Below are 13,833 nucleotides of genomic sequence, written 5' to 3' on the forward strand. Positions count from 1 at the left end.
AGATCAGTCAAATCAGGGAGCCAGTGGAGGGAAGCAAGGACAGGGGTATGAAGCTGAGCTGCTGGGTTCTGGACCAGTTAGAGACAGAACCATCATGTTCTCCAGTCTCAGGATGAGTCTTTTCCTCTCTCTGCATTAGCTCTGTTTATAAACGCAATCTGAGCATGAACACGCCTCTGAACCTTGCACCTATATCTGCAGCTTGCTCTGATCATGGACACACTTCTGATGAGTTCCAAGGTGCTGAATCATAGTTCAGGAGCATGGCGCTGGTCCGGAATGAAACATAATCCGTCTTTCCCTTGATTGATTTGAACACCTTCATACACCAGCAGAGTTTGAGCTGACAGTTTTACCTTAGAGTCTGTTTGTCTTGGAGTAGAGCCAAAGCAAAAGAGCAAGACTGAACTTTACCTCTGAAACACTGTGAGTTTCTGTAGATTATAACACCAGCCTGACCTGATAATAGCATGCATGTAATTAACCAGTGCACCATCTCAGGCTGTGAGCAGAGTGTCCGGCTCAGGCCACAGCTGGTCAATCCGGCAGGGGTTGAGGGTTGAGGGTTGAGGGTTGAGGGGGGCGGGGCAGAGCGGCCGGCCAGCAGCTCTCTGTTTAAATGAATATCAATCATGCCTCGCAGGCCGAGCTGCCACCCCTCCATCACCCCCAGGGCTGTGATTGGTCCAGAGGAGACCAACCTGCAGCGGCCGGTGAAAGCTGCTTCATCAGTGTCCATTCTCTTACAACAATGAGACTGAATCTGTAATGAGCCCTGTCCAGGCCGAGGTGTCCTCCTCCTACTATTCTGCGAGTGGCTTTGGACGTGACCAGCAGCCTTCTGTGGTTCAACGCTGGACCAGGAGGGACAGATAGAGAAATGATTTAATAAAAGAAACTCAACATTTAGCTTTATCACCAAAGAACAAACAGATAGGGAGGACAGAGAAGAAGACGTTTTTCCATTTGGATTACTTTTACATTTTTGAGAAGTCTGAAGGGTAAAAAGCTTTGACGTAAAGGAGGCTGGAGTGAGGAAAACCAAAATGAAACCAAGAATCCTGCTTACCTGCCTGGCAGCTCTCTTCTGTTTGAGTAAGTACACCTTTTAAATGCAGTGGTTTTATTTTGATACAGCTTTCTGAGAAGTCAGGATGAGCACATGGGGAAAGTTTGCAGAGAGCAGAGGATGCACCTGCACCTCCTGCTGCAGCTTTGACCTCAGCTGTGAGTAAACTCAGAGTTAAGATTTGGTCTTTGAGCTCAGCCTGATTATTTATTAAATACTATATTTTTAACTTAAAGCCTTGATCTTGTAGATCCAACATTCCCCTATCGACCCTGTCAGTAAGATGTGTGTGCTCCAGGGTTATTGGCCTATGTCTTCATCACTGTATTTGTAGAACTTCAAATGTTTTTACTTACCCATCAAGGATCAAATGATTACTGGAAGCTTTTGTCAATATCTTCATGCATGTCAATTGATTTCCAATGATTTCCTGTACAATATGCACAATATGTAAACTCCAAGTGACTGCAAACATCTAAATTTGAACATGTTAGTCCAAAAGAAGTGGATCTGATCATCTGAATCTAAAAACTGACAAAATAGTGACAATACTTTCAGCCAGATGATGTGGCCTTCACTAATCAAGTCAGACTAAAGCAGAGTAAACCTTGACCATCATCATGATGCCTTCTTGTCTGGATTCAAGTTTTGAAAGAAGCAACCCTCATAATTAACTCGAACTAACATGTTGATTTCAAAAAGCTTGATTGTCTTGATTTGAAAAAACTGGCTCCACTTTGTCCCTACTTACTAATACAGGATTCACCACCAAGAGTCAAATGATCACAGAAGCTCTGGTTAATATCTGCATGAATGTGTAGTGACTAACATTGATTTCCTGCAAAAATTTGCAAGACATGCAAACTCAAAGTGACTGAAAATACCTGCATTTAAGGTGCAGGTTCCAGAATAACCAATAATCTGATTTATTTGTGGTAGAAATTGTTAAAAAGTGTTATAACACTGCTGCAAAATCTTGAGGCCTTTGTAGGAGAAAGCCTGAGGAGCAGTACATGGAGCAACATTATCATGATGCTCCATCGTTGATGTTTATAAATGCAAACATAGAAGTCTGTCTTAATCTATTTTCTTGAAACGTTTTGCTTCACAGAGTAAACCCTTGAATTTGATCCCACTGCCTCCTCACTGAGGATATAAGATTTGAAAAAGGGCTCTTTCAGTATGTTGAGTAAGGTTCCTGCTCAAATATGAACAATTTCCAAACTTAATTGAGTGAAAGTAGATTACTTTTAACGACAAGATCACCAAGAACGATGTATTTAAAGCACTTTATACACAGATTGACTTGTTAAAACATGTACAGTCATATATTTTGTTCTGGCGTCTCTGCTTCTCATTTTACTAATCCAGGTTTAACCAACAAGAATCGAGTGATTTCTAGGAGCTCTTGTCGATATCTGCATGCATGTGAATTGATTTCCTCCTAAACCCTGCACAAAATGCAAACTCAAACTGACTTAAAAGATCCAGATATAAAAATGAAACAAGCACCAAGTTGCACAAAAAACAGCTGATGTAATAAACCTTTGGTAGAGATCAACACTTTCAGCCAGATCTTGAGGCCTTCATGGATGTTAATTTAGAAACACTATGAGGATCACAGCCAGTTTATGTTCATAACAAACTCTGATATTAAAGATAAAGAACCTTGGATTTTCTGGTGAATGCAAAAAATGATTTTAAGCTGTATGTTGGAAAAAGTGTTGAAGAACATCCTCTTAAATTTATGCAAGTTCTGCAGCCATTGTGTCACTTTTTTCCCACCAAACAGAGAAAGCAGGAGGATACTGAATGGATGATGATGTGGGGGATGGAGAGCTGGGGGTGTCTTTGAAATAATTCCTACAAAATAATAACACCAAACATATGTGAGGATTTTATAAATCTTGTATTAGCATGAAAAGATTCAAACCTAAACTCATAAAAAAAAGTGTTCGACAAAGAGGAAAAGTTCATTTGTGGTTTGAGAAACCAGTTTTTCAGACATACAGATAGTTTAAAGTTAAATATGTCAGTTTATACATCAGGGGGTACGTTTTGATATATTTTTGTCATATCTAGACCCAAAAACAGTTTGTCTTTCTCATCTATTCCTCTTTATCCCCTGTGTTATTTTATTCTAATGAGCCCAGATCCTACCAGTGGGAGAAAATTTCAGGAAATTAGATATAAAAATCTTAAATCAGAGTAATCTGAGCTCTCCAGACTCAGGATGACTCAAATATTGACCTTCAGACTACAACAAAAAGTTTTACTTGGTGATAAAAGATATTCTATAAAAGGCAAATCCAGCACTTTGCATGGCGGGGGGTTAGTGCAGACGGTGTAGGCGGCTCCTTCTTCAGCTCCAACCTCAGAGAGGGGTGAGAGTCACTGACCTCTGACCTCCAGGAGGGGGGAGGCCTCTGGTCAGCACAGCAGTAAGGGAAGGGGGGGACAGAAACACAATAGACCTCCCCACATCCTCAGCCTTCAGTGACCTGACCCTCACACCCTCATCTCCATAACACTGCCCCCAGTCTGCGCTCAGATTGAGACCTTATTAAAGATATCTGTGTACTAGCTAATCCCCCCTGCAGCTGCCCATGACCGTGTCCTCACAGCCCCCCATCCTCTGTCACGGCTCCTCACCCACTCCCACAGCAGAAACACCCCTCAGCTTAAACCAGAGAGGGGCCTGAGGTGGTCCAGGTTTCCTGCAGTGTGATGAAAAAGAGACTAACATCTCAATCTGTGCAGACTTTAGGCTAATGCTAACAGGATTGGAGCATGTAAAGGTGCGATTACGAGGCTGAAGGCCTTCATCCAATCATGAGCTGACGCTATGAGGCGTTAAGAAGCCGGCACTGCTTTCTGAACTTTATTACATGAAGAGAGTTACTTATGTCTACTGATGGATCATCAGTTATTTATGAAACTCTTAGTACTCTGTTTCCTGAACCCTCTGAAGCTCTGTTTCCTCACAGTACCTCTAAAATCATCGTCACTTAATACATTAAAATGTTAGACAGCTCTCATTTTATGCATTTTGCAAACCAATTTTGAGTTACCTCTGTAGCCTGTCTCTAAATAAACAGTTAGAACCTGTTTCAAGGTACCTCTTTTTAGCATCTAATCAAGTGACTCTGACACATCTGTTTGTAGGTACTGTTAGCCTCTGTTTTACAGGACTCTTGGTATCTGTTTCAAATATACCATCCATGTCAAGGTACCTCTAGCATTGTGTCAATGTACTTTAAGCATTTGATTCCAATTAGCCTTTAGCATCCAGAACAAGGTACGTTTAAATATACCTTAGTGTCTGTTTCAAGGCACCCTATTGTTATCTAATCAAGTCACTCTTAAACATCTGTTCCAAGGTACTCTTAACCTCTGTTTTTATGTACTCCTGGTATCAGTTTCCATGAGTTTCAGGGTAACTTTTGCATCAGTCTCAAGGTACCTTTCAGATCTGTTTTACGGTACCTTACCATTGGTTTCATGGTCTCTTTTGTTTCTGTTTTACTTCACCTTTATTGTCTTTTTCAAGATACCTTTAACGTGTGTTTTTGGTTACATTAGGGTTTGTTTCAAGGTACTTTTGCCTCCCTGTCAAGGTAACCATTATCTCCGTTATAAGGATACCTTTATCCTTTGTTTCAAGGTACCTTCCACAGCTGTTTTAGGGACGTCTTACATCAGTTTTACTTTTTTTGGCGATTGTTTCAAAGCACCCTTAGTGTCCATTATAAGATATTGTTAATATATGTTTGAGTGCCTCTAGGGAAGGTACCTTTAGTTACTGATTCAGGGTACCTGTGAGCTCTGTTTGGATGCAGTCATTAAAACAGGTTTTGACCATCGTTCTCATTATTTCTGTTCATTCTGGGAATTTCTGCATTAGCTATTTTAACTCATAGACCCATTGGTTGCGTTGGGTCCCATTGGGTTACTGTCTAATTCATCCAGGGTGCATTCACTAATCCTGCAGGATCAGTTCTGGTGCACAAGAGTGGTGATTGCCTTACCTGTCACAGCTCCACCTGGCTGCTCAGTTCTCCACAGTTAGAATGATTTTTAAGCTCTATGTGTCAGGGTTTTTGTTTTTAATTTCTTTAATATGAGTCTCTGCAGCCTCTCTATGTGCTGACACCTCTCTGATTAAAGCTGCAGGACAAACAAAGAGGCCTCCTCCCCACCACATTGGAGATTATTGCTTATTGATCCACCTGACTGGCTGATGGGACCTTTTTTAATCCTCACTGACTATTAGAAACCCACCTCCACATGCAGATGGGGTGTCCTGGGGCCCAAGGCCCTAGGGGCCAATATCAGTTTGTGCATGGGTCAGCATGTTGTCAATAGGTCAGGGGCAAGAACCTGCAATAAATTCAACCTAAATGTTATCAGAAAATTAGGCTTCATATTTCCCCAAACAAAACACCAAAGCACGAATCACTATGCAGGTATTATTGTCAGGTATTGCATCACCACTGGCATAAATAAGGTCCAGTCCTGAATGTTGGAGGGGCCAGTTTGATTAAACAGGGTTTTATTCAGATGATGAATGAAGAAACAACCTGTCTAACTTCTCCTGTTGGATTTTTGAGCAGCACCTTGAGTCATTGTTTTCATCAGCCACCTTCAGTGTTGTGACATTGAACTTGGTACATGACACCCACAAACTGACCATCAGTTAGCTTAAACAAAAGACCTCTGCAGCCCCCCTTAAGAGCTGCTGCAACAGCATGTTTGTGTGACACAGCCCCCTCTGAGTGAGGAGAGTTTTACTCCCATTACGGGACAAAGGAGGAAGCCCCGGGGCGATGGGTGTTATGCCTGTCCAGCCTTAACCTTCTGTTAGCTGCACAATCAGTGTTTAAGGTGATCCCTCCTCTGAGCAGAGATTATTCAGGCTAACATGAATGGAGAACATTAAAAAGGTGATCACTGTTACTTATTGCAATGCACATTTTGCACACTTTTAACATGTTCTGATTTCATTACATTCAAGTTACACATTTGCTCTTACTGTATGTCTGCAGAAAAGTGCACTGAATGCTAAATATATTAATCCTAAACCTTAAGACTTCATCTTTTTCTCAACCAAAGCCTCAAACCTTGCAGAGGATTATTTCAGAAATATTTCATTTCCATTCTGCTCGCAAATCCAAGCTTCCCTCCAAGCTTGCCTTTCTCACGGAGATGTCTAAAGGGGGAGAGAGAGAGGATAAAGGAAAAATAAATTGATGAAAGGATTTGTATATGGTGATCAGACCCCCTTCTCTTCCTCCGTCCCTTTTTATGGGGGGTGGGCAGAAATCTGTGAAGTTCAGGGCCAGCAAACAATAGCAGGAAAGAGCTGGGAGAGGAGCTCCGGCTGGACACGAGCAACCCCCACACCCATCCATCCTCCTTACCCCTGACTCTCTCATGACCCCTGAGGGGCTCGGGGTGATAGTGGGGGGTTGCTGGACAACCCACCCCCTCCAAAAATCTCATTATGGTCAGATCCCTATATTGAAAATGCTCCAATCCTGAATGCTATGCACTTAATCAAACCACATGCAGGTTTAGCTAGCAGGGAAGGTGTTTGACTCCTCCAGCCAGGAGCTGCTTTGAAAGTTGTTCTTTATATTCTGATACTGAGCATCTCGCTGGATATGAGGCATAAATCCTGAGCCAGATTGATCCTGCTTTAGAGCTGATAAGTTCAAACGCAAACCTCAGAAGATTAAGGATTTTAAAAAATGCAAGACTGCTCTTCATTTAAACTTTATATATCCAGGATCGAAGTATAGACATTCAATCTATTTTTCTGGAGTGTTCTGGTCATGACAAGCAGCCGTGCAGTTACACATTCAAAGGCAGCTCTGAAAACAATCCTATGTGGTGTTGGCTTGGAGGTTTACCTTGATGGATATTGTGATCCTTAAAACATGTTTTACATCCCAAAAGGTTTGCAGTACAGAAAAAAAAAGTGTAGTCAATAATGAGCCTGGGTTGGTTTAGATTTGATGAAGTATATCACGGCATCATCTGCATAAATGTCAATACTTGCATTTACGGTCCCAAAACGGCCGTCTGTGAACATGTCGAATTACCAGCTGTAACTTTCCTGTGCAGTGCTCTTGATTACATGACTTTAAGTGACTTACATTAGCTTACCTGAGCTATGTGTCCTGATATGATATCAAACCCAAAGATAGTGCAAAAAAGCTTTTGAGTGGAGCTTTACCAATGTTTCATTTTTCTGTTAGAGATCTGTCCCTGAGTTTAAGAATGAACTCTCCAGTTTTATCAAAGAGTGTTTGATGGCCTTTAGTTGGACTGTAAGATGTTTGATGATATGTTGCATCCAATGGTGTCTCTGTTTTAGGAGTTATTCAAAGGAAACTTGATCTAAAACATCGTTTTATTGTCATTGTTTTACCAGAAACCAGGCAGATATATCAACGATAATCTGATGCAGTGTTTTATGAATCAGAGCTATGACATAACCTAGTTTGTGTAGATCTGGTTTACTTCAACTGCTGCTCCACCTTCCTCCATCACTCTCATGCTCTCAGGCCTCACAGGTCGCCACACCATGTGTTCAATAACCGTGGCCACCGAACACTCTTCAAGTCCCCCCCTGGGAGCCCTGAATTTCATTACCAGGCCTGAGGGAGGGCGGGCTTATGGGGGGGTTCAGGGCTCTATCAGCCTGTCCAGACACAGCTGACCAGTGGACCCACTATCCTCTCTGCTGGCTGCATCTGCTGGGTGGGAGATCTCTCATTAGACGGAGGGCAGATGCTCATTTCTAGATGTGACACATCAGTGAAGCCAATAGCAGAGATCATCAAGAGGGGGGGCTCTGCTCTGTGTCCAGGCTGTTGGTTAGATCCCTGGCTGTATTTTACAAGTCATAATATATAATCTGATGGGCTCTTATAAAACCTGAAAAATATTTCATCCACTACATGCACAAGGAGGCACCAACCTGCTTGTGTAAAGAGCAGAATACAGCTCCCCTGCACTTTTGATCGCTGAACATGCCATGACATGATACCCTGATGCACAACATTTATCAGAAAGTTTTAATGCTGGATATATAATATCCTGTGATAACGTTGGATTAAAAGGCGATGGAAAACCAACAAGTCAGAGTGTTTTTGTTGGATAAGAGAAAGAAAAGCAGATGGTATGGGTCAAAATGCAGTCCTAGAACCTGAGCTTATTTCAAGACATTACAGGCTAAAAATATGAGTTTGAGTAATGAGTAGAAAAAATCTTCCTATGAAGTAAGAAAAAAGTGCTTGTCAATTTTCTTGAAATAAGATTGAAGTATGATAGAAACAATGAACAGGACTCTTATTGCACTGCCAACTTGCATTCTCAGATAGCAGTCTGTTGCAGAAACACACATGTAGTAAATGAAATATAAACTGCTGCACACTGAAATGACTGTATTGCTTTTACTGTGAGCTATTAACATGTTTCTGTGCAAACCTGAGGGTCACAGTAAAGTCACAGTAGAGTCATTTCAGTGTGCTGCAGTTTGTCCTTTATTTTCTGTAAGATTTACATTTCTTGAATAAAGAATAATGTTGTAAATCAAGAAACTTCACATGTAGATTGTCATAACCCAATTGACAAAAAAAAAACACTGTTAGTTTTGAATATTTGCAGTGTAGATGATGGGTTACAGATGATTGGTTATTAACTACAGATCATCTAAAGTTTTCAATGATTGAATTGATCTGTATGTGCACATTGAAGAGTAAGTATAGGAGGGCGGGGGAATTGTCTTGAGTTAGTTGAACCAAACATGAAGAATTTGTATTTTTGGACTTGGCTCTTGACTTGGTGCCAAAGAGGTCTTCATCCATGTAGATAGTTTCGGTTTTAGTTGCCTTTAGGCCTCCACTACCTAACCATGGAAAGGTTACGTCCAAGTCTGTAGAGGATTAAGCACTAAAACAATATCAATTTTAAAGATAATGGTACCATACCATACCATACCATACAATGTGATGTTCCTCAATATCCCTTGCAACCTGAAGGATTATTTTCTAAGTTGTAAAAGTGGACGCTCCTCATTTTGTTGCACAGTGAGATTGATATCCAGAACCCAGCCCTGCTGGTCTTGCTTATGTGGAGTAACAGGGCTCTAACTGTAACTTTTCAAATGTTTAATCCAATATTTCAAAGCTGTGAGTCTCACTACCATTGTAAAGTCCACTGTATTGGGTTGGAGGCAGAGATGTGAATGGATCTCACCCTTAGTGGTTTCTCTATGGCTTGGTTTAAATGTGAATGAAAATGTTGACTTGGTTTGTTTGATTTTTAATGAGAGGTTTAAATAGATGAGGATTTGAAAGTGTCCTGACATGATGTTAGAAACATCAGCAGAAAAGCTCCAGCTGGCTTTCAGAGAAGAAATGAACTTGAAGCAAGTGTAAAACCAAACAACTTTACACAATCCAAAGTCAAGTTCATCTACAGGCTGCTGTGTGTGGGATGATGTTTGACAGCTGAACAACAATAAATGTTGGAGGAGTTGCAGTGAAGGCCAGATTTGGCTCAGCAGATGCCAGACTTGGTGACACTGATAAGTCATGGTGCAGGTTCAAGTGCAGCTGCAATTGTTCCTGCCTCACAGCTGGGAAGGAAAGTGGCCATTGCCAGAGTTCAAGGCTCTTTCTTTGCATATGAGGACATTAGCACCAAAAAAGATGGAGGAGACGGGAGTGTCACCAAGGTCACGGTGAAGCGGGGACAGGGCGAGGAGCAGAGCTCTGGTGGCATGGGAAAGTCACCTCGGAGATGGATCTGAATGGATGGAAAGAGACGGGAGGGGTGGTGGGATGCATAAGAAGGGGCAGATGGTGCCCTTGGGTGCAGGGTGGCTGGGGGGATGTTTTACAGAGGTTGCTTTAAGTTGGGAGCAAATAAGCATAGTCACAACAGCATTATCACAATCGGCTCCTGCTTCAATGGAGGCGCTCCTAATTTGACCCCTGCAGACCTCGCCTGTGTTCTTGTGTATTGTTGTTGCCCTCTCTGGCTGGATGGCTCGCTGGCATTCAGCCTCCATTGTGGGTCTTCTTCAGTAAAAGCATTATAGGCCGCAAAACCACATGAACCATCCATCAAATCAGAGGGTTTTTGGTGCTGGCTGAGGTTTTTGGTAGATTTTGGATATTGTGTCCAACAAAGAAGCCGCCCCCTGGGCCATTGTCTCTGAAACCATGAGATGCTGTGGTGAAATAAGTTGAGTTTTCTATCATCCTCCATATATTTACTCCTGCTGAGCGAGGTTGCTTTCCCACATACGATTTATTGCATGCTATTGTGCAGAAAGTCCCAATCATTTCAGATAAAAGATCTAATTGTTGGGAAAAATTTGTCCTTAAAGGACAATGTTTGTAAAATTGAACCCTTTTTTATATTTCATAATTTGGGATCTTTCTGACAAAACAGTAAAAGAAGCAGAAACAGCAGTCACATCACTCTCTACATGCAGACCTGACCCTAAAACCAGTCATTTTATGGTGCAGAACACTCGACTGACGCTTCAGTTGAGTAGTTCATTTGTGTGTTTGTATAACTTTGGTGTCCGGAATGGTAAGATTAGATCCAGCCCTAAAGTTGTGGACCTCCCAATAAAGCAGTAAAGTTAACTGGGCAGCAGACACGCAATCAGTTCTCTGGGAGGTAATACTTTATTAAAGCAGTCTGGCGTGCAACATAAATATAATTCTCTTTATTTAGACTCAAAATGAAGCACTCATTTACAATAATGTTGATCATATACAAGAAACATTCAAATGCAAGATAAACACATGAAAAACATAAACTCAAAATAAAAAGATGATCAGTAAAAACAGACATGCTGTTAAGAAGTAAAGTTCAAACGAAGTCAGGAAAAACAATCAGGGGTGAAGAAGTTTACACCTCAGGATCCAAAATAACTCAAAGAAACCAGTGCAGTCTTTTTTAAAGTGCTTTGTAGTGAGATCCAAGCGGATCCTCCAAGCTCAGAATTAACTCTACCTGGAGCCAAAGCCAATCATTAGACTTGGTGTGATGTGCTCCAGAGGACCAGATGAGCAAGGAGGAAATATATAAGGAGGTAGCATCCCAATAAGTGCTGTATGAATAAACAGATAGGTGTGCAAACCATGCCTCTCACAGAGAGAGGACCATCCAACCTTTCTGTATGATTTACTTTGTGACGCTGTACGTCTTCTGTCTTCTTAAGGTGTGTGAAAGTAAGGACCGATTGGAGGGACAGTTTTTAAACAAGCACTGTACATAACTTCTAATGATTTGAAGGGTTAATCCAGTTAAATACAACCTGGGTCTTTCTTTCCTGTTGCTCAGAGATGGAAGTGATGAATCATTTAATCTTTTTAGTTTCCTGAACTTTCTTATATTAGTGATCTGCCTTTCATTAAAACAGAAAATCATAAAGCGCCTCATGAAAGACAGAATAAAACTGTCTCACAGTGGACTGAAGGAACAGACCCAAACCAGCAATGACAACAAAAAGGTTTTAGCAGAAACTGTTTTAAACCTGGGAGTTGTTGGTCTTCCATTGTCTCATTCAGTTGTTACTGTCTGACTTTGTTGTGTTAAATAGAAAGTCTTGATGCAACAGCCTATAGAAACATGAAATAAAGGATAAAGGCAGAGGTAGATCAGCGACTCTTGTGTTTTGAAAAGGTAGCATGACAATCAATGGGCAGATTTATAAGAGCAAAGGTGTGAAACTATGGAGGGGGAGAAGGGACATTCAAAGGTGTCGCTCCATTTTAAAGATTAAAATGTGGGAGTTGTTGGTCTACCCCTGACTCACGTGACTTTTTTAGTGTTTGTAAGTACTGATGCCACAGATACATGATAAAACACGAGGCTGCTTGACTCTGTGCTGCTCAGATATATATTCAGTAAACCAGAGCACAGAGTTTAAAGTTGAGCATCATACTACTTCATATCTTGAGTCTGTGTGTCGGTGCTGCTGGTAACAGAAAGGCCTCAGGTCCCCTTCACATAACACTTGTTATTAAACCACTTTTAGTGCATGTAACGTCTCATTAATGGGATCATGATTTTACATTTTCACTTGTAAAGGCAGCAGAAGACCTTGGGATGATATTCCCTTTAGATTTAATGAAAATTAAGTCGGTCTATCAAAGCTCTAGATCACTTTCCAAACATGGTTTTTAAAGGAAAACCATAACCCTGGCAGCTCGTCTGGTGTTTACCCCACACTAAAAGATGAGAAGTCAAACAGCTCTTTCTCTCCTCTAATCTCTTCTCTCTTTCTGTTTTCAGGCTGCTGTCTGGCCTCAGAGCTGTCCTTCCTGCAGGAGCCCAGTGACGTGATCGCTGTGAGGGATCGCCCGCTCCTTCTGGACTGTCAAGTTCAGGGCGAGGAGCCCATCATGGTGACGTGGCGTAAGAATGGGGTCCCTTTACCAACCAGCCCGCGGGTTCGGGTGCTGGCAAATGGGACGCTGTTCATCCAGAGCTTCCAGAAACGCAGAGACGGGAGTGATGCGGATATGGGCGAGTACGACTGTGCCGCCCAGAACCGCTATGGCATGCTGGTCAGCCGCAAGGCCAAAGTCCTCCTGGCATGTAAGTGAAACAGAACAGGACTAGTTCAGTCTGTGTACTCTCTGACATGCAGGATGTGCTTGGCAGCATGCAGGAGGTATCACTGTGAGTCTTATTCCCTGATATGTAGAAACGTTGAACTAAGAGGCTCTAAAGTCTGCAGAAACACAGAAAATCAAGCAATCATGACCTCTTATTGAAGTGATATTTATGTGAAAGCTACAAAGTCGGCAGTTCTGCATTTTTTCCCACCTGAAGAAAACTAACTCTCCTCTCTTCAGACATTTAAACATCTAAAACCCACTTTAACCACAGCCCATGAACATGCACAGAGAGCAGAGACGTCCCACAGATCATCCCTGCATGTCTCCTTCCCTCTGTCAAAACATCCCATAGTGTCTGTTATAAATGACGCTCCACACAGTGAACACCTCAGCACCGAACTCAGCAACCAGAGCCCCCCTCAGACCCTTCTCAGACCCTTTGATCCTCTGCATGGCCCCTCACCTAAACACACACAGCTCCTCATTATGAAACAGCCATAAATTACTCTGAATGCACGTTACTGTACACGCCTACATACACACACACACCTGCACTACTGAAGAGTACAACCTTCCCTTCACCCCTCCCCTCCACTCAAACAAATAACACCAGGGGTTTATGGGTAATCCAGGAGAGTTATGGCAATGTGGAGGTGGTCTTACCTCAATGCAATGAGTTGCCATGGGGATGCTCTCTCATTTGCAGACCCCTCCTCTTTGGTATAAACCCTTATTGATTATTGCTACCAGGTTATTAGGACCCCTGTGTGGAAGTCCTGGACATGCTAACGCTGTTTGATGTTACTCCAAAGCTTCGGGAATGTGGAAAAAGCACAATATGAGGGGCAAAAATGGGCACATAGAGGAAAAAAATAATAAGTTCAACTACTAACCATGCAAGTCTGCTCACTACTGCACAAAAATAAAATGGAAAAATACTTTCAATTCAGAAATTTAATTGGTAAAAAGCAGTTTCTTATTTATATATTTCATCCTGTGAGCCTCTCTAGAGATGGACTGAAATAATTGATTTGAAAAATCAGCCTGCACAGATTGTTGAATGTGTGTAAGGGTTAGTAAACTGATCTTTGTTTTCTCATCTGTTTATCA

The 13,833-nt window shown here is 41.8% G+C and overlaps 1 protein-coding gene across 1 annotated transcript in view; it reads left to right on the top strand.

Moving 5' to 3' along the window:
• Positions 1 to 832: 832 nt before the first annotated feature.
• Positions 833 to 13,833, top strand: part of si:ch211-57n23.4 (immunoglobulin superfamily DCC subclass member 3) — a 31,155-nt gene continuing 18,154 nt past the window's right edge. The window contains exons 1-2 of the mRNA XM_034705085.1: positions 833 to 1,095; positions 12,395 to 12,700. Of these exons, the coding sequence (XP_034560976.1) occupies positions 1,047 to 1,095; positions 12,395 to 12,700 (355 nt within the window). The 5' untranslated portion in view covers positions 833 to 1,046. The remainder of the gene's footprint in view (positions 1,096 to 12,394; positions 12,701 to 13,833) is intronic.

The sequence above is a fragment of the Notolabrus celidotus genome, chromosome 16 (genome assembly GCF_009762535.1).
Source record: "Notolabrus celidotus isolate fNotCel1 chromosome 16, fNotCel1.pri, whole genome shotgun sequence".
Classification (NCBI taxonomy): Eukaryota; Metazoa; Chordata; class Actinopteri; order Labriformes; family Labridae; genus Notolabrus; species Notolabrus celidotus.